Source organism: Lactuca serriola, chromosome 1 (assembly GCF_051521515.1).
Source record: "Lactuca serriola cultivar US96UC23 chromosome 1, Lser_US96UC23_V15, whole genome shotgun sequence".
Lineage (NCBI taxonomy): Eukaryota > Viridiplantae > Streptophyta > Magnoliopsida > Asterales > Asteraceae > Lactuca > Lactuca serriola.
In genome coordinates, this window is record NC_136408.1 from 150610349 (window position 1) to 150635059 (window position 24711).

The 24711-nt window shown below is 35.3% G+C and overlaps 2 protein-coding genes and 1 non-coding gene across 3 annotated transcripts; all 3 read left to right on the forward strand.

Moving 5' to 3' along the window:
• Positions 1-801: 801 nt before the first annotated feature.
• On the forward strand, positions 802-874 carry TRNAF-GAA (transfer RNA phenylalanine (anticodon GAA)). The gene has a single exon. It is a non-coding gene; the product is annotated as a tRNA-Phe (tRNA).
• Positions 875-5016: 4142 nt separating this feature from the next.
• LOC145062920 (uncharacterized) lies at positions 5017-5663 on the forward strand. Its single transcript, XM_079010511.1, has 2 exons — positions 5017-5128; positions 5197-5663. Exons 1-2 carry the CDS (start codon positions 5017-5019, stop codon positions 5661-5663), a joined length of 579 nt encoding a protein of 192 aa, XP_078866637.1.
• Positions 5664-5793: 130 nt separating this feature from the next.
• Positions 5794-7709, forward strand: LOC145062924 (UDP-glucose flavonoid 3-O-glucosyltransferase 7-like). The gene is made up of 2 exons (XM_079010516.1): positions 5794-5808; positions 7242-7709. Exons 1-2 carry the CDS (start codon positions 5794-5796, stop codon positions 7707-7709), a joined length of 483 nt encoding a protein of 160 aa, XP_078866642.1.
• Positions 7710-24711: the final 17002 nt, after the last annotated feature.

Here is a 24711-nt window from a genome sequence, read left to right on the forward strand (position 1 = left end):
ACACATGGCTCCTAATGTTCGAGCAATAGCTAGATGTAGATCACATTATCAACATACATATTATATTTATACTTTTTAAGATATTTGCAATGCCATTATATATATATATATATATATATATATATATATATATATATATATATATATATATATATATATATATATATATATATATATATATATATATATATAAAATAGAAAGACGACTATCGAAAAATGACAATAGCTAGATTTCAGAAGTCATATTACAGTATGACACATCGGCATATAGGTTCTCAGTCCCAGAATAAGCCTCTTTTATCTCTATAAACTTCAAATTCAACCATTTACTGAAATCGTCCCTATGGTTTGGTCAAAATTGCATGTTTGGCCCGTAACTTTTCTTTTTTGCATTCGGATCGTCCCTATCGTTTGATTTTGTTGTATTTTTTGTCCCTATGGTTTGGTCAAAATTTCACGTTTGGTCCCTAACTTTATGTATGTAAGGGACAAAAAACGCAACAAAATCAAACCACAAGGACGATCCAAATGCAAAAAAAAAGTTAGGAACCAAACGTATAATTTTGACAAAAACATAGGGACGATTGTAATAATTTACTCTAGTTTCTTTATTTTGCAAAAATAATTATCGTGGTTTGAGAAAAAAATTAGAGGTGCAAACTGCCAACACCCAAAAAGACTGTGTTATGTTCAAAATAGTCCAAGAAAGCCCATTATCCAATTCGGTCCAATCAAAAATATTTATCTTCCGATTTATTTTGGAATCGTATTTATAATATCGTTTGGTAAAACGAACAGTAAGCGGGGATAGCTCAGTTGGGAGAGCGTCAGACTGAAGATCTGAAGGTCAGGTGTTCGATCCACCTTCACCGCATTTCGTTTACTTTTTATTTATTTTGATTATTGGCGATGTTTGTAAATACGATCTTTTTCGTTGCCAGTGAAAAATAGCATTTATCTTAATGAGGGAGGATATAATTTAGTTTCGATTATTAACTAAATAATATGTAGTGTAAATGAATTATAAGTATCTTTGAAATGATAAAATGATTTGATGTTTTTTCTAAACTAATGTTTTTTAAACAATTAAATGAGCAAAGTTTAGTTCTATTAATGAATTTCTTTTAAGTTAAACGACATATGGCACATCAGATTTCAGTAAATACATTTTCCTTCGTAATAGAGCTGATGGTTTCCTTAAAGACAGAATATTAACCTATATATTATATTTATCCTCTTTCAGGTATGCCATTATATAATTTATAATAGAAGGATAAATAATGAAAAAGATCCAATTATTTTCTTTTCTTTCGATCTTATTTTCCGGTTTCAATTATAAGTAATTTGAAAAAGTTGTACTAAATATTTGTTAAATTTAATGGAACATGACGTTTTTCTTCTAGCCTTCCAATTCTTATTTAGTAGTAGTAAGCAATAATTAATTTTTAGCATTATATATTTTCATTTATAACTAAATTATGATAAACTAATTATACATAGGAGTAAATCAAATTTGCAGCTTCTAAACATACTCCAGAAACCAAAAAAATTCAATTATAACATAAACCTTTTCATTTATACTCAATGGGTTTTTCTGGTAACCTATCAAAAAAAAAGCTCAAATTATACTCCAAATTTACAAATATTAAGATTAATGAACATATTCTCTTAAAAATTAAAGATCACACACATATTTTCCTAAAACTCATTTTGAGTTAATAAAGATCACACACATATTTTCTTAAAAATTAAAAGTATATAATAAATGATTTATTAGGGATGACATCTTGAGCAATGTAGGTGTAAGGGGTTGTTTGATTGCGTGTCTAACCGGGTCCAAAGAGGGACTAGGTCCATAAAATACCAATTGGCATGTTTGATAGAAATTATAGATGTTTGGACTCGGTCCAATACGTGGACTCGGGCCATAAAATACACCTAACTCGGTCCTTGTTTTTTATTTGATGGACCGAGAAAAAAAACAAATATCGACGTTGCCCTACCACACTTGCAATCGAGGATTGATTTCATCATCTCCCTCCGATAACCTCCCCTTACGAAGCAGAGAGAGTTCCAGTCACGATCAAAAACAAAAGAGTAGCAATCGTGATCAACAACAACATCATCAACAGGTATCGGTTATATTTTTCTGTCCTTATTTTTCTCAATTCATCAACAGCATGCATGTTATTTCTAATTCAGTTTCTATGTTCTTGATTCATCAACGTGTGATTGAGGTTTTACTTTTTTTTATTCTTAAAATCTTGGCTTTAAGCTTTCATGGGAGCATGCATGTTGTTTTTGTCATTACCCCCATTATAAACATGTAAATTGTAGCAATATCCTATGTATTTATGTATGTAGTATGTAATGTATGCATGTATATATGCTTATATGTTTTATAATATTTGGTGGTTTTAATGAAAAAAATGACAACCTTATCATTGTCAATTTAGAAATTACAATAGAATTTCTTTTTCAAAATATGGAGGTTCAAATGAAAAAACGTAAATATAAATGCTTAAACAACAAAACTAGGAAAATATAATGATTTCTATGTATTTTACCAATTTTGGTTCTTGAAAACAAGAAGTAAAAACGAGCTGTCATGGAGCTTGTAATATGAAGTTTTTTTAAGCTGCTTTTATGTATTATAATATTTGGTTCATGAATTCTTAAAGCTGAAATGGGAAGGTTGTAATGTGAAATTAATATGTAGAAAGTGAAGTAATGATATTTTTGTTATATAATTTTTGTTCACTGTTGTGTTGTTGTTACTTTTAAAAATATATAATTTTTATTTATCTTTTAAATATTTCTTGAAACATTCAAGAGTGTGGTATTTTTGTAACTATAGATTAACAATTTATTATTTTTAATGAATTATTTATTTATTGTTTTATCATTTTGTATCTTTCATCTTAATAACATTTTTTATCTCTTAATAATTTTGTATATTTATAAATATGACATATTTACTAATTATATATATATATATATATATATATATATATATATATATATATATATATATATATATATATATATATATATGTGTGTGTGTGTGTGTGTATTTGTGTTTATGTGTGTAAATATGTGTATATATTTGTGTAACATGTTTATCATTCATCTATTCTTTAGACATGACTGAAAAGAGAAGTAGAACTAGTTGGTCTTGAGATTTTGTGTACAAAACTTTTCTTGATGCATGTATAGAAGAACTAACAAATAACGGTTCAGAGGGTAGTGGTCTCAAAGGTACCTAATGGAATACAATAGCTAAAAAAACTAAAAAAAGAACATGACTTTGTTGTTGACAAAAACCAAATGAAATATCGTTATGACTACTTGAGAAGCAAGTATGCCGTTTGGTTGAAATTAAAAAAGAAAACCGGAAATGTCTATAATTCTATCACAAACACGTTTCAAATGACGGATGAAGAGTGGAAAGCGGAGGTGAAGGTAATCTTTTAATTTAAAACACATTATTATTTTTTAAAAAGTTTAATAATAAAATCATTTTTTTCAAATAGTTGAACAAGATGGTTGAGAAATTAAGAAATGCACCCCTCCTTTACCCTTATCTATGCACCCAGTTGTTTGACGGTGCGACCTCGACTGGTGCTACTAGTTGGGGACCATCTTCGACACTCCCTCACCCTGCAGAAGTCTTTACTACACAAGATTATGAGGATATCGAGATGGTAGATACACCATCTCAAATGGATATCCCAGCCTTAGCTTCAACAGTACCCCCACCTACAAGTGCATCACATGCAAGTGGAGATTCGTCTGGTCGGTCCAAAAATGAAAGAGGAAAACGAAATGCACCCACATACTCACTTGATGATGACATAAGATAGGTTGGCAAGGAAATTATGAAGGCGGCTCAGGCGTTCGTGCAAACTAATAATCTTGACAAGGAGATGGATTAATGTATTGAAAAACTGAAAGGCTTGGAGTGGGGAAATTCTGATCTGAAATACATCACTGCTCTTATGTTGTTCGCTGAAAATGCTGGTAACAGGAAAATTTGGTTACGCCTCGAGTCTTCGATTTGTGAGTTGTGGGTGAAAAGTGCGGGAAAGAATTTTGGATTATAATTGGTTGACTTTAGTATGACTTTAGGATGTTTATGGCTTTATGCTTTATGGATTTATATTATGGTACATGTTATGGATTTTTATGTGTAGGGTTGTTATGTGTTATGTTTAGGATTTTTAAGTTTAGGTTGTTTATGTGTTATGTTTAGGATTGTTATTTGGTATTGACTTTTATATTATGAAATTTTTATGTGATGGATTGTTAGGTTATAGAGTTATATGACATCCATTTTAATGTTATTGATTAACTTTATGGTTTATGTTATAGAACTTATTTGATTTGTATTTAACATGAAACAGGTTACTTATGGATAAGGAATGTGAGTTTTTAGGTTTCCTTATACTCTCATGCTATTGGTTGATGTTGGTTTGAAAAAGGAAAAAAATAATTAGAAGAATAAAAGCTAACGAATCGGAAGAAACCGGGCATGCATATACACAAGATTTGATATACGGATGTCCTATACAATGTTTTGATATGATGCGTCTTTCACAAGATGCATTTGTATTATTATGCAATCATTTTACTCAAAGAAATTGGTTGCAACATAGTAGGACAATAAGCGTTGAAGAGAAGATGTCTATATTTTTACATGTTATAGGACATAATGAACGTTTTCGAGTTGTTAAAGAAAGGTTTCACCACTCCATACAAACGATTCATCAATGTTTTCATGAAGTGCTAAAAGCAATGATGTGTTTTGCAAGAGAAATTATTGTACCAACATCGTCTAATACAACAAGAAATACCTCGGAACGACATAGACGACTAAAAAACATATTTCCTGGAGCATTAGGTGCACTAGATGGAACACTTGTACATGCAGTTGTGCCCATTGATGAACAAACTCGCTATAGGGGAAGAGGAAAAGGTGAATGTTATCAAAACGTAATAGGAATTTGTGATTTTGATATGATATTCACCTTTGTATGGGCTGGATGGGAGGGCATAGCACACGATTCTAAAGTTTTGAAAGAAGTTGCATTTAATCCGACTTCTGGATTTCCATTCCCTCCAACACCAGGTTTGTCATTTTTCTATAAGTTTTATTATCTATATTATTTATATGATTAATTTGTCACCCATCTACAGATAAATATTACCTTTGTGATGACGCATACACCAACACCCGTGGATTTATGGCTCCTTACCACAATACTAGGTATTGGTTAGCCGATTTTCGAAGAAACAGAGCTTTAACTAAGGAAGAGAAGTTCAATCAGGCTCATGCACAACTTAGAAATATCATTGAACGTGCTTATGGTGTATTGAAGGCGAGATTTCCAATTTTAAAACGTATGGCTCCTTATCCTTTTCCATTGCAAAGAGACATAGTCATTGCCTGTGTCACAGTCTATAAGTTTATAAAGAAATACGATATTCAAGATGACCTATTTACGAACTTTGAACAAAACACTATAGTTAATCCTAATGTTGGAGGTGGAGGAAGTGAGGGCCAAAACATACAAGACATAGAATGGGGTTCAGAAGCCGTTGAGTATATGACTACTTTGCGTGACCAGATTGCTACTCAGTTGCTTTCAAATAATTCATGTTAAATTTTTTTGGAAACGACAAATGGATTAAGTGGAGCCTACTCGCAATATTTCAACGAGCACCCCGGGTTCGAGCTCCTTTACAGGGCAAACCCAGTCCCCATAGGGATTTCCAAAGAAAAATTCCCAATATATGGCACCACAAGAGGTAGTTTAAGGGAATAGAACTCCCGACCTCACGTTAAATGATACAGTTTTTTTATTATGTATGAAAATGTGTATTTGGGTTTTGTATTACACCTTGTAATTGGATTTTAAATTATGTATGTTTAATCTGGATTTTATGTGATAATTTTTATTTTTATAATTATGTTATCCAGTACAAAATGACAACATAAGAATAATATGATCATTTTTATCATTCAGCACAATCAGTCAGATTAATAATCAAACATCATAAATTCAGTCAGATGTGGACTCAGTCAACATTTTTAACCCAGTCAGCTCTAACCCAATCAGCAACTATCAAACGATCCATAAGGCTTGTTTAACGTGATGATGATATATTATAACCCAATTCGATCTATTTATAAGTAAATGGGTCGAACTTCTCACTTGTTTCCGGTTAAATAACCCACCTTACATTAAAGTTTAAGAACGAGTTATTTGATTCTTTTTATTTTGTTTACCTACATGAGCTTATAAGTCAAACAACAAGAAGCGGCTTCACATTCATGGGAATCATATATTGTTGCGATCCATTGTACAAAATGTTTGAAAATATGATGTTAATTGCTTTTTTTCGATGATAAATATCTCAAAACACATGGTTCCTCTTGTCAACGTACATATTATATTTATTCAATTATCCTTTTTCAAGTATTAGCAACGCCATCATATTATTCAATAGAAAATATCTAAAATGACAAGACCTAGATATCATAACGCATGGTACATTCGCATATAGGTTCTCAAGCCCACAACAAACATCTTGTCTCTTTAAACACTTAAATCAAACACACTGTATTATCATCATAGTTGTCGTCATCGTCGTCGTCGTCAACCCACACCCAAAACGTCTTTTAAGGTCAAAGTCAGTACTCCAAAAAAAGCCCATTCTAGCTTGGTCTGATCCAAAGGCATGAAGAATTAGAGTCACAGACTCGACCTTTCCATGGTCTATGCTCTACTCGGTAAGATCCCGTCTCGTTTAAATTATTTCTATTTTTTTAAAACAAAAAATATTAATGAAAAAAAACCTTAGAATGAGGAAAAGAAAAAAAAGGGCCAAACCATTCTTGTCCAAAAAGTTTCTAGCTTGTTTCTAACTTCTTTGGTGACCATCTTGGTTACTTCAGTGGGTTTGATTTTGCTCCTAGCCTCCCAATACTTATTTATAGACACGAACAAACCGGTTTTGTTCCAAACCAGTTCAATTCAAATCAAACAAGTGAACACCAAGGCTAAACCGGTTCGGTCTCAAACCGTTCTTCATTAAAAAGATATTAGATATGAACCTTTGCAAACCGTTCAATTCGTCGCAGACCGGTTCCTCAAACCGGCTCCAAAAAAAAACTTGGAGTATCATGCTTTTTTTCATTTGGCTTTTGTTTTTCCAAAAATGTTTCATCTAATTCGGAGCTTTTTGTCGTCCTTCATCTTCCCCATGACATAAAGTTCACTAGAAAGCAACTGCTTCAGTTGGACTCAGAAGCGTTTAAAGGTTTTGTGAATGTGTTTATCGAAGCAATAAAAGTGGAGATTAAGAACTACAGAGTGATTTTTAACAGCTTCTATGAGCTTGAGCCGGAGTACGCTCACCATTACCGTGAAGTAATGAACAGGAAAGGATGGCATATAGGACCAGTTTCGTTATGTAACAAGAACACAAAAGATAAATCCGAAAGAGGGAAGAAATCAGCCATTGATGAACACGAATATCTAAAATGGTTGGAATCCAAGGCACCGGATTCAGTTGTTTACGTAAGCTTTGGAACGATTGTGAAAGTAACTCGCTCTCAATTTTATGAGATCGTTGTGGGGCTTGAAGCCTGCAACCAAGATTTCATTTGGGTCATCAAGAACGAACACGACCGGTGGCTGCCATAATTCAGGGGTAAGTTCAAGAAATGTAAGAACGGAAGGAAATGAAATTAGCAATTCCTTTTGCAACGTTCCTATGACTTTCAGAGAGAGAGAGAGAGAGATGGTGGGCCCCAATTTTAATTATTCTTTTATTATTATTAAAAAAATTCAAATAATAAGCCATATTGGCTTTAACCTGATATATTAGATCACAGTGACCAAAAAAGCAGGTCGACATCAAATTTGTTCCCTTAAATGCACAAAAATAACTTTAGGGACCGAAATGATAAAATCGAAATACATAATAGGGTCGTTGTGTCATTTTCCCTTTGTTTGAAACCATTTTTTACAAGTTCAGTGCAATCTATTCCATCTTACACAACCAAATTAATGAAATGTGCAATACATTGACTACGGAAAAAAAAAAACACAATCGCAAACCGGTTTTTATTTTATAGTTGTGCAATCGCGATGGTGTTGTTCGATGCATTATTAAATGATATAGAAGAAACTTTTCCGTGAAGTTTATCAATTTTGATCACACAATCTAAAATTTCTTATAAATTTCTACCGGTGTGGATATTCAAACAACTCAAACGTAATCGTACACTTCATCATTACCCAAGTTTCAAGATTTACCCAAACCTTTTTTTATGGACGTCCACATAATTAGTAAGATCTTTTAATTTTTATAATTATATATTTTCACTTATAACTAAATTATGAGAAGCTTATACATAAGAGTGAATAAAATTTGCACCTTCTAAACATAGAAGCCAAAGAGATTAAGTAATGGCCTTTTCTGTCATTTTAGGGGTTGTTTGACAAGATCTGAATTTTTAAGAGGTCTGAATTTCTAAGAGGATCTGAATTTTTAAGATCTGAGTTTTGAAATGATGTTTGGTTGGAATCTCTGAATTACAATATTGAATGATAAAAATGACCATTTTACCATTTTATATTATTTTTTGTTGAATTCAAGATTTTTGTTTATAAAATAATTGAATCAACTTCATGAATAATTATAATAATAATAATAATAATAATTGAATCAACTTCATGAATAATTATAATAATAATAATAATAATAATTGAATCAACTTCATGAATAATTATAAAAAAATAAACACTGCAAAAAATCCAAATTAAACATAAATCAAAATTGAACATAAATTCAAATCAAATATAAATGTATTAATAATTTTTTTTTTGTGTAGATCTATAATTGTATTTAGGCATGCATGTTTTGTATCTCTCTAATTAGATACAAACATAAACTCTTACAAGTGGGAAAACATGTTTTCTCCTCCTTCATCACATTTCACCAATTCCCTCACTTCATTCCAACTTTCTCTAGTCATTTTTCTCCCTTTTAACCTAATGTCATTTTGGGAAAACATGTTTTTCACTTCCTTCCTCCTATTTTTGTAACCATCGAAACCATACCTTAAAGTCATATGTGATGAAACCGTAAAAAATTGGCAAACATGATCTTGAACCATCATCTTACCCACTAATCATTAATCATAACCTATTTTTTTAAAAATACCCAAATTAACAAAGCCCATAACAAATAAATTCAACAAATGAATTCAATTTCAGCAAATTAATTCAATTTCAGCTATACATACACATATATTTGATTTCATAATTCCATTTTAGCAAATGAATTCAACAATAATTCAGTACAAATCAGCAATATCAACAAAAGATTTCAGCTATATAGTTTAGCAAATAAACACAAACTCAAGATATTTCAGCAACAGATTTCAACTATACATACACATACATTTCATAAATCAATAAAATCAACAAGATCATCAACTTATATTTCAGAAATCAAGCCATAACATCATTTAAGGTTTATCAGTTTTCAGATTTATCAAATATCATATACCATAGCATCATTTTTCAGAAAAAGGGAACATGGGAGGCAAAGTTGCCAGAGGCACAGTAGTTGCTGGAGGTAAAGAAGACGCTGAAAATCAACAATACATTCTAGAAAAAATAAAAAAAACCAAGTTCATATCTATTGATACACGATTTTCAGGGCAAAAAAATGACAAAAACCTTACCACAATCAGAGGTTGGCATCGTTGTAAATAGGTGGAAGGCTATGTTGCTGCAACAGTTGGCGAAGGCGCGGGGGGGGGGGGGGGGGGCACGAAATTGCCAGCAACGGTGTTGTAGATCGGAGGAAGCGGACGATTATTGGAGATCGGCGAGGGAGAAGAAGCGGGTGAGAAGGAGGAGAAGGGGGCAAGAAAGAGAGAACGTGTTTTGGGGTTAAGGGCATAACACATCTTTTATTTTTTCAGATGGAGTTTCAAATCTAATTCGGTAAGTGTTAAATATCAGATTCATACCAAAACGTAAGAGGTAAACAAACTGTCTGAATCTTAAATATTCAGACATACCCCTTATTAAGAGGTATTAAGATGCAAACTAACAAGCCCTTAGTGTTCTTGCAAGCCGCAACTTAAATTTAAACTATAACATAGATAACTGAGAACTAACCGATATAAACAACAAAAATATATTAATTTTGTAACTTATCAAAATGAAAAAAAATCCAAGTTAAATTCCAAATTTATAATTATTTAGGGTGTGTTCGATAAAAATAGTTGGAAGCCGGTACCTTGTAGCTGAAACCGATATATGGTAACTAGAAGTTGTAACTTTTATTTGTAAAGAGTGTCGACACAAGTATTGAAAGTTTTTTTAATTATATAAAATTACATAAAAGGGCTTATAGATATAAACTAAAATTGAAATATAATGATGTTAAGTTAATTTTTCGAAGTGTAAATTATGTGATTTGTCCATGGTTTGAGTGTCAAATTATGTGTTTAGTCCCAATTTTTAAAAATTAACGCAGACCGTCTTTTATATTGTTAAAATTTACACGCTTCATCTCTAAAATCATTTACCATACATAAAATGTGTATTTTGCCCATTTTCTATTTATTTTGAATATATTTTTAGATTTTTATTTTTTATTAGTTATATTTAAAAAATCATTAAATAATTGGGTCCCACCCTCATATACCAATCTTCTTTTCTGTGTCTCATGTAAAACACTTTATTTTTCTTCATCTTTTTTCTTTCAAAAACCTAAACCACCACCCCTCCTGCTCACAAGCTTTGCGGTACTATCACTCTTGTCACTATCAGATTCTTCTTCTTCTCTATCTCTAGTGAAAGAATTGTTGGATTAGTGTCTAAGTCCATAACTATTTTTGTATGTACTTGACCCGATGGTGCATGGTCCTTTTTGGTTGCCTTCACCAAAACAACTTGATAGGATGAATTATGGAGAGAAAGGATTAAATATGATTTATTAATATGTTATGAGAATAATATATTAAAGGAGAAATTATATTGTTTAATTAATATTAGTCAAGAATTAATTAGTAATTAGTTTTGTGACTAAAAGAGATTAATTAAACTTAAGGGACTGGAATTGTAATTATAAGATAATTGCAATTTGGGCCATGGATTGTCTTATATTAAGGAGTGGACGAATTCTATGGGGAATCCCATAAGAAATCGTCCAAGGCCTTAAGGAAAGGGATCCATGGGTTGCTTAGGGCTTAAGCATCCAAATTAGGGTTTCCTTGTTAGATAACCCTAATAGCCTAACTATATATACATCCCTTATGACCCAAAAACGTGGCTAAGCATCCTTCTAGGGTTTCACACGTTTTAGGGCAGCCTCCTTCCTCTCTCCTCTTCATCCTCTTGCTCTTGGTGTTTGTGAACCATTAGAGGAGTGACATTTGTGACTCTAAGCTTTCTAAAGTCAATACAAGAAGGATTTGGGATTGTTATTGCTACATAACAATCAAGGTATGATCTAAACCCTTATTATATGTTATATCGATTACCATATGCTAGATCTAGGGTTTATAGTATTGGATAACTTGCATGTACAATAGAGAAACCTAGATCCAAGCATTAGGGTTTGTATGAGCACATAGGATGTTCTTATGACCAAAACCCATCAGTGGTATCAGAGCCTAGATTGGTTTCTATTGTATTGATGCCTTGTATGTTAAAAAAATTCATTTTTTGTGGTTCTGCTTGCTGAACTCGCCGAGTCTATAGATGAACTCGCCGAGTCCATGCTGACTCGACGAGTTCATGCTTGACTCGACGAGTCGGCTAGTCAGAATGAGGGAAAACCGGGATTTCTTGCTGTTTTTGCTTGAGGATACTTGCCTTATCATATTAGATCAATATAAATCCAATTTTTTGATATACATGACTATATTCTTGATCTAATTGAAGATATTTATCAATTAATAAAATATTTGTTTCCTTATGTGATAATTGATTAATTATTTTGATTAAATTGGTAAATTGTTTTGCAAGAAATCATTAAATAAATCAAATATGGATAATTATGTGATTAAATTTTAATTTAGATTATTAGTTATTTGATCCTTGTGTTATTAAATGTTTCATATTTCCCCCTTTAGGTTTTATAGTTTAAATTTGACCTCAAAGGTTTTGTTGTTTTGAAATTTAAATAGTTGAAACCCTAATGTTTTGAAAAAGGTTTCAAAACTTGCCCTCAAGTTTTGGAATTTAAATTTTGATTAATTGTTTAATTTTGATGTATATTTAAATTCTAAACCCTAATGTTTTGAAATGTTTCAAAACTTGCCCTCAAGTTTTGGAATTTAAAAATTGATTAAAAGTTTAATTAGGAATGTTAAATTCTAAAACCCTAGTATTGTTTTGAAAAAGTTCAAATCACACCCTTATGGTTTTATTAATTAATTAAGGTGTATAATTAAAAGAGGTTTAATAAATCCATAAAAGTTTTGGTTTACAATTTAATTAAACTAAAAGTATGATTATTAAATTTGACCACCTAGTATTTTAAAAGTTGTAAAATACACCCTATACTATATATAACATTAAAAGTCTAACATTATATATATATATATATATATATATATATATATATATATATATATATATATATATATATATATATATATGTATCAGTAAAAGTCAGTCTTACCGTTAGTAGGCCTCATTCACGAAGCTGGTCTATAAGGGGTGTTTAAGGAAATTGCCTATAAAATGGCGATGGAATGGGTATCCACTCTTACCCACCGCACTCTTGACTAGTGGAGGGTCGTTAGCTGAACGGGTAGGATAGGACGAAACCTTCCATTATAAGTATAGTGAAGTATAAAAGTAACTAAATGTTTTTCAAATTCCCAATCTTAGTTACTTAGGCAAAGTGAATTGATGCAATTCCATGAAATTACACTTTGTGCCCTTGCGAAGACGTTAGTGGAGCGTGTGTGGTTTACCGGCACACTAAATGGTTCTAAGCAAAGGTAGCAAAGGGTGACTCAATGTTTTTCATAGTTCGGTGGAGCGTGTGTGGTTTACCGGCACATCGAATAGGTGATTGTAACATGTGAGGGCACCATGTAAGTTTGCATGGTTATTCACACCCACTTTGTGATCCTCGGCATCCCAGTCACAAACAAGAGGGGAATATCGAGATTTAAACATGCCATTGAAATGTTCAATGAATCTCAAAGGATCTAGGAGTTTTCATAGATTTAAAACTTAAATTTCTTTTTTCGTTTTTCATGGTGGAAATTAGTGAATCGTCATTCACTTACCTTCAAATGTTCTGCAACTTGGGTTACAGCATCCCTCTCCCGAGTTGTAGAATATTGTGTTGGGTCCTAGCCTTAATATCTCATTTGGGTGATTTATTAAGGACTCAATCAATCAACTAACTTGAATTCGTTTTCTCCCATTTTGTAGATGTCAAAGTACGACAACTATGGTCTTCCCAAATCCCGTGGGACAAGCATTCCGCATGAAGATGATATTCCACGATTCGATCGAGGAACAAGAAATCATGATTCACTTCCTCCACCTCCTTCAATTATTCTCCCTAACCCTCAAGTTCAAAGGCTTGAAAAGTTCAAGATCGCTCAAGCCCTTTTGGCAAGTAAACATAAAGAAGGAAAGTCGGTGTGTGCACACGTCCTAGGGATGAAGTCACACATTGATAGGTTAAGAATGTTGGGATCCGTTGTCTGTGAGGAAATGGCTGTTGATTGGGTTCTTTAGTTACTTCCTAACTCATATAGTGAGTTCGTAAGAGAGTACTATATGATGAACCGCGACGTGACTCTTATAGATCTCACCTATATGCTTATTGTTGCTGAATCAACAATGGTTTGGCGCAATAGAAAAGCAAAGTTAATTGGTGAATCTGCCTTCAAGACCTCTATAGATATAGACAATGGCAATGAAAGACATGATGGGTTTTGAGCATTCTAACACTTCCTAAGTGTACATGCAACCCTAATAACCTTGAATCTATGTTTTCTCTATATACATGCAAATTTCTTTTTCAAGGTTATTTTCTAACTACCATGGCATGGGAATATATAAAACATAAGAAATAGTAGAAATACATACCTTGTTGTTGCTTGGATTCCTTTGAGACTTTGTGAGCCTAGCACCCCAAATGTTGTGCCTCAAATGCCTCACACAACACTACAAAACTTGGAATAACTTGAGAGAATACTTCTAGCACTCAAAAATCGGTTATGCCCTCTCTAGTAACCTTACTAGGTCTGATTTTACTAGCTAAAGGGTTCCTTTTATAGTGGTGTCACAATTAGGGTTTCATTAAGAAGACCCATAATTGTCATGACTCTTCATTTCTCATGACCCATGGGTTTGTAACTCCCATGGACTATCCATGGAGCTCCAAATGGTTACATCCATAACCCATAAACCATGGATCATTAATCCACCATAAAACAATTGATGATTGTCATAATCAACCCTTATATATTTAATTATTCTCACTTTGATCACCAAATTAATACTAGATTAATACTTGATCAATAATAATTAAATAACACTATTATTACTATATTAGAACTTATAATATATTAATAATCATAAGTGCCATATTCTCTCATTTAGTCTATCCAAGTATTGCAATGCCATGCAACCCAAATGGACCATGCCGGGTCGGGTCAAGTACATACCAAATAAAGTTATGGACTTAGACACTATATCCAACAGTCTCCCACTTGGATAAGTCTAATAACTATATTTGCAAATATGACTTCAAAATCCGACTAGCAATCGTAGCTCTTTCAAAGTCTCTCGGAACTGAGATGATGATGATACGCCATTTAAGATAAGTGATCATATAATCCTCTGCTCTCATGATATCAACCGGACAAACACATGGAACATGGTCTTACTTATTGTCCAACATTTGTTTCTCGATCTCCGATTTGTTTCGACATAGAACTAAATTGAACACATCAATTAGGTTCTGACCGGGCCCGGTACATAGGTCAAAACCAAATCATAGAGGGGCCCAGATATCGCTTCTATTTCTAGAAGGAACAGATAAACTTCGACTGATATGCTTGTACTAACTACTCATTGAATTACTCACAAAGGCACGTTTTATAACATCGAGTTACCAATGCGTTTTCGTACAATCAATGAATAACCAACTCATAGTCAACAACTCATATCTCTAGGTTTGAAGATTTATATGATATTACCGTCTCACGAGCACTCGAGATAAATTCCATGAAGTGATGCAAGTGAGCATGGGTTGAATCCAATACTCAGCCCTTATGAGTACTCATGAATGTTGTAGCAACCATTGCATTGTCTAAAGCACTTCAGACAAATCATACAAGCAAAATTCATGACAGTCTTGAATCAATACTTACTTCCAAAGTTTGACCGACTGTGGATGGTTTGACTAATATGATATATACCATAACATAATTATTCTGGAAGTAAAAACATGCAAAATTTGAAACATAGTAAACAATCAACACAAGATAGTAACCCCTTACTCATAAATAAATAACAACTTTTATTTATCATCAAATGTCAATTACATTTTACAAGTCTCAGGAATCTAATTATTGAAACTAATATCATCCTTCAGCCCAATGCGCCTTGCATGTTGTAAATGCTTAACCCTGCTCAGTCCCTTCGTGAGGGGATCTGCCGGGTTCCCATCTGATGATACCCTCTTTGCCACGAGGAGCCCTTCTTCTATTCTATGTCTGATGAAATGGTATTTTCTGTCAATGTGCCTAGATCTCTCGTGATCTCTTGGTTCTTTCGCTAAAGCAACCGCACTTTCACTGTCACAGAAAATTTCCATTGGCTCCTTTATAGCTGGTACAACTCCCAGGTCTCCGATGAAGTTCTTCAGCCATATCGCCTCTTTTGCTGCCTCGCTTGCTGCTATGTACTCTGATTCATAAGTCGAATCAGCTACTGTCTCCTGCTTGGAACTTTTCCAAGTAATTGCTCCTCCATTTAGGATAAAGACCCAGCCTGACTGAGAGTAGAAATTATCCCTATCAGTTTGAAAGCTAGCATCACTATATCCTTCCACTCTCAAGTCATCACTGCCTCCGAGGGTAAGGACCCAGTCCTTAGTCCTCCGCAAATACTTGAGAATGTTCTTTACCGCTGTCCAGTGTGCCTTGCCAGGGTTCCCTTGATATCTACTGACCATGCTCAAAGCAAAGGCTATATCAGGGTGAGTACAAGTCATAGCATACATGATCGAGCCCACAACGGAAGCATATGGTATCTGACTTATTTCAGCTATCTTGGCCTCTGTACTCGGACTCTGAGTCTTACTTAGCTTGGCATTACTCTGGATTGGTAATTCTCCTTTCTTGGAATCTTGCATATTGAACCTCTTCAGTACCTTATCCACATAAGTACATTGACTAATTCCAATTAGTCTCTTACTGCTATCTCTCAATATCCTTATCCCTAGGATATAGGTAGCTTCCCCAAGGTCTTTCATAGCAAAACACTTCCCAAGCCAGGCCTTAACCTCCTGCAAAGTTGGGATGTCGTTTCCTATGCGAAGTATGTCATCCACATACAACACCAAGAAGCTAACTATGCTCCCACTAGCCCTGACATACACACAAGACTCATCCTCACTCCTAGAAAAGCCAAACTCTTTGACTTTCTCATCAAAGCAAAGATTCCACCTGCGAGATGCTTGTTTCAATCCATAAATGGATTTTTCAAGCTTACACACTCTATTAGGGTATTTTGGATCGACAAAACCCTCTGGCTGAGCCATGGAAACATCCTCAGCCAACTTCCCATTAAGGAAAGCGGTTTTGACATCCATTTGCCATATTTCATAGTCATGAAATGCAGCTATGGCTAACAACACTCTAATAGACTTAATCTTAGCTACTGGTGAGAAGGTCTCATCATAGTCAACTCCCGGAGTTTGAGTAAAGCCCTTCGCAACCAGTCGTGCTTTATAAGTGTGTACTTTCCCATCCATGTCGGTCTTCTTCTTGAAGATCCATTTGCACCCAACTGTCTTACGACCTGGTACATTGTCAACCAAGTTCCAAACTTGATTGTCATACATGGACTGAATCTCGTTGTCCATAGCCTCCTTCCATTTCGCAGACTCAGGGCCTGCCATGGCTTCCTTATAATTATTAGGTTCATCCAAATTTATCAGTGTACTATCACTGATAAATGTATCACCTTCAGTGGTGATGTGATAACCATAATAAAATTCAGGTGTGTTCCTTACCCTAGCGGAACGTCTTGGAGGTACAGACTCATCTATCGGCTCAACAGGAGTTTCCTCCTCAGGTTGGATGATAGCATTTGAGGTTCCTTCACCACTTGACTCTTGAAGCTCTTCAAGGTCAATTTGCCTCCCACTGTCCCCTTGGCTTATGAATTCTCTCTCACGAAAGACTCCTCATCTTGCTACAAAGACCACATTGTCACTGGGTCTGTAGAAGAGGTAACCAAAGGATCTCTGTGGGTAGCCGATGAAAATACACCTCTTGCTTCGAGGTTCAAGCTTTTCATGAGTCTCACGCCTCACAAAAGCTTCACAACCCCAAATCTTGATATGGTCCAAATTGGGCACTTTCCCAGTCCACATCTCGTGAGGTGTTTTGGCAACCTTTTTAGTAGGGACTAGATTAAGGATATGGGCGGCAGTCTCTAAGGCATACCCCCAGAAAGAGATTGATAACGAAGCTCGACTCATCATGGAACGAACCATATCCAACAAGGTTCTATTGCGCCTCTCAGCCACACCATTCAACTGTGGTGTCCTGGGAGGTGTCAATTGTGAGACAATCCCACATTCCTTAAGATAGTTAAGGAACTCAATGCTAAGATACTCTCCTCCCCGATCAGATCGGAGCATCTTGATGTTCCTGCCCAATTGATTCTCAACTTCCTGCTTAAACTCTTTGAACTTTTCAAAGGTTTCTGACTTATGCTTGATTAAGTAAATATATCCATATCTACTGTAATCATCAGTAAAAGTCACGTAATAACGATTAGCATCCCTTGTAGCAACTCTGAAGGGCCCGCACACATCCATGTGTACAAGGTCCAACAAACCTTCACCCCTATCACAAGTACCTGTGAAGGGTGACTTTGTCATTTTTCCAAGTAAACAAGACTCGCAACTATCATCTGACTTGAGGTCAAATGATTCCAAAACTCCAGCCTTTTGGAGTTGGCCTATGCGCTTCTTGTTAACATGTCCAAGACGACAATGCCACAAGGATGCTTTGTCCAAGCTATCAGAAGAATCAATATACAACACATTATTTCCTAGATTGTCTACAACATTCACGGCTTCATATACACCATCACAAGGTATTGCTTTAAAGTAAAATACATCATTGTAATAAACATTAATAGCACCATTTTTATTATCAAATGAAAATGTAAAACCTTGTTTGTACAAGCCATGAAAACAAATAATATTTCTCGCCATTTCGGGCGAGTAACAACACTTATTCAAATCTAACATTAACCCATTATTAAGCAATAAATAATAAACTCCTATCTTGGTAACAGGTGATGCTTTCCTTTTGCCCATGACTAAGTTTATCTTCCCGTGCTCCACTTGCTCACTTCTTCTTAGTGCCTACACATCAGTACAAATGTGAATACCACACCCTGTATCAAGCACCCAAGAATTAGCATTAGATGAGTTGTTAGACAATATTGTGTAAATACCTGCATGGGTGGGTTTAACCTTACCATCCTTTACATCTTGCAGATATTTGGCGCAGCTTCGCTTGAAGTGTCCCTTATCTTGGCAATAGAAGCACTGTGCTTCCTTTGGGTTCGAAGAAGGAGTAATGGGACCTTTCTTTGTCCCACTTGAAGCGGAACCATCAAGAGTCTTACCCTTGGTACCCTTTGAAGGGCTTTTCCTCTTCTTTCCCTTCCCTAGCCCAATTGCAAGAACAGGGGCTGTTAAAGGAGTAGAAGTAGCAACCGCTTTACCCTTAAGGCCATTTTCAGTTGTCCTTAAGAGTCCTTGAAGTTTGCTAAGTGTGACTTCCTCCTTATTCATATGATAAGTCATACGAAACTGATCATAACTTGGAGGTAAGGAATGGAGAATGATGTCAATCGCCAATTCCTCAGGGAAGTCAACATTGAGCTTTAGCAACCGATCAACGAACCTCTGCATCTTCTGCAAGTGACCGGTGATGGGTTCACATCCTTCATCCTTGCGGTTATCATGGAGGAAATGATTTCATACCTCTCTTGACGCGCGCTCTGATGGTACCTTTCCATCAGATCTAGGTGCATCTCATAGGGGTAGAAATCTTCATAAGATTTTTGGAGTTCCGGAGTCATTGTGGCCATCGTGATGCAGGACACCTTGGTGGCATCCTTTTCATGTGCAATGAACTCCGCAAGCTCTTCTTGAGTAGCAGTGGCTTCATTAACAACCTTAAGCTCCCTGTCAAGGACATATTCTTTGTCCTCATAGCGGGTAATCATTCTGATGTTTCTGATCCACTCATTAAAGTTGGATCCATCAAAGATGACCTTACCACACAAGTTCATTAGGGAAAAGGAGCCTGTAAGGTTTGAGCCAGCAGCGTTATTGGAAGACATCTGGAATAAAAGGAAGATAAGTTCCATTAGATTAAGAATCCTTAATAAGTCACCCAAATGAAATATTAAGGCTAGGATCCAACAAACTATTTATAGGTGGAAGAGGGATGCCGTAATCCACACTATAAAATATTTGAAGGTAGGTAAATGACGATTTACCAATTTCCACCATAAGATGAAATATTTTATTATTAGGTTTTATTGGTTTTGAAACTCCTAGATCTTTTGAGATACATTGAACTTTTCAATGGCATGTTTGAATCTCGAATGTGCCCTCTGAAGTTTGTGACTGGGATGTCGAGGATCACAAACAAGATGTGAATAACCATACAAATTGACTTGGTACCCTTAACAATATTACCTAATCGATGTGCCGGTTAACCACACACGCTCCACCGATCTATAATAAAGTCAAGTTACCCTTTGCCACTCTTACTAGTCCATGTTAGTGTGTCGGTTAACCACACACGCTCCACTAACGACTTGGTAAGGCACAAAGTGTAATTTTATGGGCTAGCACCAAATTCACATTTTCCTAAAGTAACTAAGATTGGGAATTTATAATGTATAGTTACTTTATAATTCATTATACTTTTAATGAGAATTTAAAGTCATATCCTACCCGTTCGGCTAACGACCCTCCACCGATCAAGGAAGCGGTGGGTGAGAGTGGACACCCATTAAGTCACCATTTTATAGGCAACAACCTTATACCCCCCTTATAGACCGGCTTCGTGAATGAGGCCTACTAACGGTAAGAATGACATATTCTTATACATATCTATATAATAAAATTATAATAATAGTATAAGTGTTGATTTTTAAACTTTTTAAAAATCTAAGGTTTAATTTGGAATTAAAGTATTAGAGTGTAAGACTTTTCAAATTCCAAAACTTGAGGGCAAGAATTGAAACTATTCCAAGTCTCTTCAATTTTGTAACTTATGAGTTTTAATGGTTCATAAAAATGAAGACTCTTCATTTTATGAAACCTCTTTAGTTCTTCAAACACAAATTAAAGAAGTGACCTTTGGTTATCCATAACTTGAGGACAAGTTATGGACACCATCAATACAATTAAGATCAAGAATTAAACACACATAGTGGTTACACATAATTCCTATGATCTTCTAAAAACTCATAAGAACACAAATTCATGTCAAACAATTTCAAGAAATCATATGAACATATATAATACTTTGAAATTGTTAAAAGTCATGTAAAATGGATTAACATAATCATTATCATTTTGAAAAACAGATTTGGATAATGATTCTAATCCATTTCCAGCAACAAAACACGAAAAGACTGCCCAGCACGCACCTACTCGTCGAGTGCATGATCCTACTCGACGAGTAGGATGAATTTGAACATGGAATCGGCGAGTCCTCCCCATGAAATCGGCGAGTCCAGTCGACAGTGAGCATAATTTTTGATTTTCAAGCAGTTTTGCATCAAGTATACAGAAAACAATCCTAGGCTCTGATACCACTGATGGGTTTTGAGCATTCTAACACTTCCTAAGTGTACATGCAACCCTAATAACCTTGAATCTATGTTTTCTCTATATACATGCAAATTTCTTTTTCAAGGTTATTTTCTAACTACCATGGCATGGGAATATATAAAACATAAGAACTAGTAGAAATACATACCTTGTTGTTGCTTGGATTCTTTTGAGACTTTGTGAGCCTAGCACCCCAAATGTTGTGCCTCAAATGCTTCACACAACACCACAAAACTTGGAATAACTTGAGAGAATACTTCTAGCACTCAAAATCGGTTATGCCCTCTCTAGTAACCTTACTAGGTCTGATTTCACTAGCCAAAGGGTTCCTTTTATAGTGGTGTCACAATTAGGGTTTCATTAAGAAGACCCATAATTGTCATGACTCTTCATTTCTCATGACCCATGGGTTTGTAACTCCCATGGACTATCCATGGAGCTCCAAATGGTTACATCCATAACCCATAAACCATGGATCATTAATCCACCATAAAACAATTGATGATTGTCATAATCAACCCTTATATATTTAATTAGTCTCACTTTGGTCACCAAATTAATACTAGATTAATACTTGATCAATAATAATTAAATAACACTATTATTACTATATTAGAACTTATAATATATTAATAATCATAAGTGCCATATTCTCTCATTTAGTCTATCCAAGTATTGCAATGCCATGCAACCCAAATGGACCATGCCGGGTCGGGTCAAGTACATACCAAATAAAGTTATGGACTTAGACACTATATCCAACAGTCTCCCACTTGGATAAGTCTAATAACTATATTTGCAAATATTACTTCAAAATCCGACTAGCAATCGTAGCTCTTTCAAAGTCTCTCGGAACTGAGATGATGATGATACGCCATTTAAGATAAGTGATCATATAATCCTCTGCTCTCATGATATCAACCGGACAAACACATGGAACATGGTCTTACTTATTGTCCAACATTTGTTTCTCGATCTCCGATTTGTTTCGACATAGAACTAAATTGAACACATCAATTAGGTTCTGACCGGGCCCGGTACATAGGTCAAAACCAAATCATAGAGGGGCCCAGATATCGCTTCTATTTCTAGAAGGAACAGATAAACTTCGACTGATATGCTTGTACTAACTACTCGTTGAATTACTCACAAAGGCACGTTTTATAACATCGAGTTACCAATGCGTTTTCGTACAATCAATGAATAACCAACTCATAGTCAACAACTCATATCTCTAGGTTTGAAGATTTATATGATATTACCGTCTCACGAGCACTCGAGATAAATTCCATGAAGTGATGCAAGTGAGCATGGGTTGAATCCAATACTCAGCCCTTATGAGTACTCATGAATGTTGTAGCAACCATTGCATTGTCTAAAGCACTTCAGACAAATCATACAAGCAAAATTCATGACAGTCTTGAATCAATACTTACTTCCAAAGTTTGACCGACTGTGGATGGTTTGACTAATATGATATATACCATAACATAATTATTCTGGAAGTAAAAACATGCAAAATTTGAAACATAGTAAACAATCAACACAAGATAGTAACCCCTTACTCATAAATAAATAACAACTTTTATTTATCATCAAATGTTACATTTTACAAGTCTCAGGAATCTAATTATTGAAACTAATATCATCCTTCAGCCCAATGCGCCTTGCATGTTGTAAATGCTTAACCCTGCTCAGTCCCTTCGTGAGGGGATCTGCCGGGTTCCCATCTGATGATACCCTCTTTGCCACGAGGAGCCCTTCTTCTATTCTATGTCTGATGAAATGGTATTTTCTGTCAATGTGCCTAGATCTCTCGTGATCTCTTGGTTCTTTCGCTAAAGCAACCGCACTTTCACTGTCACAGAAAATTTCCATTGGCTCCTTTATAGCTGGTACAACTCCCAGGTCTCCGATGAAGTTCTTCAGCCATATCGCCTCTTTTGCTGCCTCGCTTGCTGCTATGTACTCTGATTCATAAGTCGAATCAGCTACTGTCTCCTGCTTGGAACTTTTCCAAGTAATTGCTCCTCCATTTAGGATAAAGACCCAGCCTGACTGAGAGTAGAAATTATCCCTATCAGTTTGAAAGCTAGCATCACTATATCCTTCCACTCTCAAGTCATCACTGCCTCCGAGGGTAAGGACCCAGTCCTTAGTCCTCCGCAAATACTTGAGAATGTTCTTTACCGCTGTCCAGTGTGCCTTGCCAGGGTTCCCTTGATATCTACTGACCATGCTCAAAGCAAAGGCTATATCAGGGTGAGTACAAGTCATAGCATACATGATCGAGCCCACAACGGAAGCATATGGTATCTGACTTATTTCAGCTATCTTGGCCTCTGTACTCGGACTCTGAGTCTTACTTAGCTTGGCATTACTCTGGATTGGTAATTCTCCTTTCTTGGAATCTTGCATATTGAACCTCTTCAGTACCTTATCCACATAAGTACATTGACTAATTCCAATTAGTCTCTTACTGCTATCTCTCAATATCCTTATCCCTAGGATATAGGTAGCTTCCCCAAGGTCTTTCATAGCAAAACACTTCCCAAGCCAGGCCTTAACCTCCTGCAAAGTTGGGATGTCGTTTCCTATGCGAAGTATGTCATCCACATACAACACCAAGAAGCTAACTATGCTCCCACTAGCCCTGACATACACACAAGACTCATCCTCACTCCTAGAAAAGCCAAACTCTTTGACTTTCTCATCAAAGCAAAGATTCCACCTGCGAGATGCTTGTTTCAATCCATAAATGGATTTTTCAAGCTTACACACTCTATTAGGGTATTTTGGATCGACAAAACCCTCTGGCTGAGCCATGGAAACATCCTCAGCCAACTTCCCATTAAGGAAAGCGGTTTTGACATCCATTTGCCATATTTCATAGTCATGAAATGCAGCTATGGCTAACAACACTCTAATAGACTTAATCTTAGCTACTGGTGAGAAGGTCTCATCATAGTCAACTCCCGGAGTTTGAGTAAAGCCCTTCGCAACCAGTCGTGCTTTATAAGTGTGTACTTTCCCATCCATGTCGGTCTTCTTCTTGAAGATCCATTTGCACCCAACTGTCTTACGACCTGGTACATTGTCAACCAAGTTCCAAACTTGATTGTCATACATGGACTGAATCTCGTTGTCCATAGCCTCCTTCCATTTCGCAGACTCAGGGCCTGCCATGGCTTCCTTATAATTATTAGGTTCATCCAAATTTATCAGTGTACTATCACTGATAAATGTATCACCTTCAGTGGTGATGTGATAACCATAATAAAATTCAGGTGTGTTCCTTACCCTAGCGGAACGTCTTGGAGGTACAGACTCATCTATCGGCTCAACAGGAGTTTCCTCCTCAGGTTGGATGATAGCATTTGAGGTTCCTTCACCACTTGACTCTTGAAGCTCTTCAAGGTCAATTTGCCTCCCACTGTCCCCTTGGCTTATGAATTCTCTCTCACGAAAGACTCCTCATCTTGCTACAAAGACCACATTGTCACTGGGTCTGTAGAAGAGGTAACCAAAGGATCTCTGTGG